This window comes from Pempheris klunzingeri, chromosome 23 (assembly GCF_042242105.1).
Source record: "Pempheris klunzingeri isolate RE-2024b chromosome 23, fPemKlu1.hap1, whole genome shotgun sequence".
NCBI classification, from domain to species: Eukaryota; Metazoa; Chordata; class Actinopteri; order Acropomatiformes; family Pempheridae; genus Pempheris; species Pempheris klunzingeri.
Window position 1 is genome coordinate 15,303,120 of NC_092034.1, and position 4,581 is coordinate 15,307,700.

At 44.2% G+C, this 4,581-nt stretch overlaps 1 protein-coding gene across 1 annotated transcript; it reads right to left on the bottom strand.

Moving 5' to 3' along the window:
- Positions 1 to 399: 399 nt before the first annotated feature.
- grpel1 (GrpE-like 1, mitochondrial) lies at positions 400 to 4,128 on the bottom strand. Its single transcript, XM_070854629.1, has 4 exons — positions 4,014 to 4,128; positions 2,789 to 2,936; positions 1,960 to 2,041; positions 400 to 1,503 (listed from the first exon to the last, which is right to left on the bottom strand). The coding sequence occupies exons 1-4, from the start codon at positions 4,079 to 4,081 to the stop codon at positions 1,157 to 1,159; spliced, it is 645 nt and encodes a 214-aa protein (XP_070710730.1). The 5' UTR covers positions 4,082 to 4,128; the 3' UTR covers positions 400 to 1,156.
- Positions 4,129 to 4,581: the final 453 nt, after the last annotated feature.

The window sequence follows — 4,581 nt, forward strand, 5'->3', positions numbered from 1 at the left end:
TCGACAGGAGCAGCACGTTAGTGAGTTGGTCAGTGTTTTCATTCTCTATTACCATGGATAAACACTTTGAAACACATGTAAGGGGGTTTCAGTGGGGGGAAACTTCAAATAGTGAATGTGATGGTTTTCAGGCCACTTATTTTATTTCTTAGCAGTTTCATGGACGTCTGTTCACAATGGACATCAGATAATTCCACCGTTAGAAAGCGTACGACACACTGTGTGTTCAGATTTGACTGTGCTATGACTGACAGGAGCAGAGAAGTGCCTCTGTTGCCCCTGTGAGGTGATTGGCTTGAACTACACTAATGAACTTTTCAGAACACCAGCTTGCACCAGTCCTCCCGCTTTATTTTAAATTTCAGTATGTGTGTTACAGAAACACTAGACCAACAGACCTTTCGAAGCTGATCAGTTTATTTCTGATGCTGTGACACACATAACTACTGGTCTACAGATGAAGCTGTTACACTGTCCAGCACTACTGAGCCCAGTTACAGCGACTGGGGCCGGCTTTACCAGAGCTTCATCACCTCTAAATGAACAAGACAAAGATGTTTTTACAATCACAAAGTTAACATCTCAAGCTTTATTCAGACTGGAGCACTGTTCCTGGATTTACTCACAGAATGAATTTAAAATTCACAAAATGAGTCAAATTCAAGATCACAAGGGCTTTGAACATAAGTTCGGAATGACACCAGCAGTTCAGAATCGGCATGACTTGATTTGTGGATGGATTTTATGCCATAGCTCAGTCAAAGAAAGTCTGAAAACTAGAGAGGTTTATGATCATTTGTTAAAACCTTTACAAAATATATTTCACCTCAGTTATGTTTTATGTGGGAGGACACGTGAAAGCCTCTGTCTGCCAGTTTTTATTAACAATCTCTGACAACAACAGACTCACATAAACTGAAATGTTACTGTAGAGACTCTTGTGCCAGACAAAGTGTTCTGTATCTGTTGAAAACTGCTGGATGTTGTCCAGATGCACAGTTCAGATCAGATGGGTTCCCGTCTCTTAGAGGCACCTCAGGGTGGGGGTGGTGTGAGGACAGGCTTGTGGGAAAAGGGAGACAGTCCGCAGTACCTGAGGTCATCCATCGCCCAGGCAACAAAACAAATCCCGCTTGTCATAGTTGCATCATCACTTCTAGGGGGCTTTGGCCACACCCACCAGCGCTGGCCTGAGGGTGCGACCGTGAAGCTTGTAGCCCACTTTGGTCACTACGGCGACGCTGCCGGGCTCCTTGCCCTCCACGGGGGCGTGGAAGAGGGCCTCGTGCTCATAGGGGTCGAACTTCTGGCCGTCGGGGTTGAGCTTGGCCAGACCGTGCTTTGTGAACACCTTCTGGATCTGGACCTCGGTCATCACCAGGCCGTCGTACAGATTCTTCAGGTGAGGGTTCTGGCTCGTCACCTCGTCCTTGGGCACGCTCTCCGTGGCCTTCTCCAAGATGTCGGCCACCTCCAGCAGGTCCTTGCAGAAGCCCTGGATCCCTGGGTGTGGAAGGAAGTCAGGACATAAGTCAGCATGCAAGAAATCTCTGACTTTGTATCATAGATGTCATTTGTCTGTAGTGACACCAGACTGTGACCCTCATTTCAGCAATAACACAGGTGAAGAGACAGATGGAACAAACATAGAAACAGTAACTGAGAAAACAACAGAGACCAAAACCAACAATTAAGAACATTTACAGTGAAAGTGAGAGTTGATGACATTAACTGCTACAAACCACCTGATTTGTATTTTCTGACCAGCTAAGTACAAGATGTAAGTTTTAACCAATCCAAATGCTTTTATAAAGACATAGAACTTTGCTAAAACCTGAAGTTGCTCTTTTGTGATGTTTAGTGGTTGGAACATGACAATGCAGGATGTTTGATCTAGTATACACGGTAAAGCCCATATTAGGTAGCACATCCTGCAGAAATGTGAAGAAGAGTCTTTACCGTATAATTTAGCATCTTCTATCATCTTCTGACTCCTCGTCCTGAGGTTCTCTGTGTCTGCTAAGGCCCGCTTGTACTTTTCCTGGAAACACAGTAGAAACAGTACACCATGGCTCAAATCACACCATCAGCATTGTGTAGTGAAGCTGTTATCGTTTAGCAAATCTATAAAGTACTTTTGTATATGTGGTGCTGATAATATTGTAAACAACAGACACTCAGAACATCACTCAAAGGTCTTTTTTTCACTCTAAATGTCACTGAAGATCATTTCAATTTGTAGGATCTACCACTGACATGGCTGTAGAGGCTCCTCCACAGGAAGCTTGTGTTTGCCTGGCTTGTTACACCAGGGACACACAGCGTACCTCTACCTGTGTGTGGTGGAACTGCTGCAGCTCGCATGCATGTGGTGTCCACACAGACGAGCGTGCTGCTGCGATGCTGCTGCACCATCTGCCAGCCAGACTGTCTGCACTGAGTTAGCCTTTGATAATGGTGATCAAATCGGATCGTATCCACAGAAACACTACAGGGCTTTTAATTATATTCATGTCTGTATCACATTCTATAGAACATTGAAACTGTGGTGAAAGGTGTTTGATGCTGCTGGTAAGATGTCATTATGACCACTGCTCATTTTCTGTCTGCAATGCACAGGCACTGCTCGTGCAGGCAGTGTGTCCCTTGGGTTAGTCCACCTTAAATTTACCGCTGGTGTAAAGAAAAGGCATTATCTTCTGGCTTTATGTAAATATTAGCACAGTGGACAAGCAGTCTCTGCCTGATGACTGTGCTGACCTGGAAGTGACCCTTAACTCCGACTTACTGTCATGTCCTTGAGCTGCTCCTCCACCTGGGTCTTCTCCTCCATCAGGGCTTTCTCTGCTGTACTCAGCTCCGGCTTTTCTGCCTCCTCCTCTGACCTGTGGCCATTCTTCTGCTGGGTGGCTGTGCATAACAATCGTGGAGACGCTCTAGGTGGGAAGGACACATATAGTAGGTAATGTGTAGAGTCGTAATGTGTACAGCGCGGACCATATAGAAGATTATAAACAGACAGGTGAAAAAGAACCTGAATAAAAGAGGAGAAATACAGATGCTTCCATACACAAGGTCTCAAGTGAAAGGACTCTGAAAATAAGAGTCAAAGGCTATGGCATTCACAGTTACCAGAACTGAGCACCTTTGGGAGATTTTAGAGGATCATTTTAAGGATAAACCCATCTGTGGCACATATTTTACTTCCTCTCCAGAAATCAGGCTTTGTCCAGACCTGCTAATTAATGGTATCAGACAGCTTAATTAACACTGCTGCCAATTGTCCAACTGCCAGCACTGCTTTTCTAAGAATGTTATCCAACTACCCTGAATGTCATTCAATGATAAACACCCACTTATAGAAAACATATAGCCTAATAAAACGTGGTATTTTGTGAGAAGTAGTAGTGTAGCTGTGATAGTCATTAGGAGGAGACAACACGCCAAACTCCATTCACAAATCATTCATTTTCTGACGAGCCACGAGAAGCTTTAAGCTAATAAGTTTGCTAACGAGAAAGGAAACGTCAAAATGAGTGGATTTATGAATGGAGTTTGGTTAGGCATTCCCTCTATTCAACGACGATAGTCAAAGTATTAGAAAACGTACATCAGGTGCTAAAAATTAAACACCGGAGCACACATACACACACATACATACTAGAAGTCAAACTCCACAAAACAAATAGCTTAGCATACTAAACTAGCTCACATCCTCCTCATCATTTGGATGTCATGTTATGTCATCATCCTGTTTCTAGCAATGACATGCTAACAATGACACTCCAATACATTGGCCATGCATGACTTTGAGCCACATTACCTCTAACACACACATATATATATCAATAGTCAGTTGAAATCTGTATTTTTCACATAAAGGTCAACATTAAGAACCATGTAGCGTTACGAAAGCTAACGTTGCTAGCTGGCCACTACTATGCGGTTTCCTAACCTAGCATGGCTGTAACGGACACATTTCGGTTAAGAACGTCTATATGAATGTTTGTTACCTTGTTAACGCAGGTGAAGCTACAAGCGAGTAGCTCTGTTTCACTGCTCGTACACACCAGCTCGCCATTTTGCGCTATGCAACACAGTGCAGGTAAAAACCTCCTTGTAACACACGCTGACAGGGACACTCAACCGTGATGGCAGCAGCTTGTGGTTTCAGCCAATCAGGAGTCAGAAAGAAGAACACCCCTCCCACTTCACCAATCAGATTCAGGGAAGACGGGGGTTGTAGTTTGTTTGAGTTGCAGTTAAAGGTGAACGCTGCACATGTGACCAAGGACAGTTTTTTAAAACCTTGTCAAACAAAAGGTTACTCATCCCACGGCCATGCAACTCAAACATTTCTGGAGTTCAGTGATCTAATGCAATCCTGGTGGTTAATGTGAAACTTAAGATTTTCCAGTAACAGTTATTAGCACTCACCTCCAACATCATGAAGTGCTTTGAGCGGTTAGTCAAAGGATTCATCACCTCCTCCCTCCCTGGCTCACTGGACCCGCTTCAGTTTGCCTACAGGCCAAATAGGTCGACTGAAGACGCGATCCCCCTCACCCTCCACACTGCCCT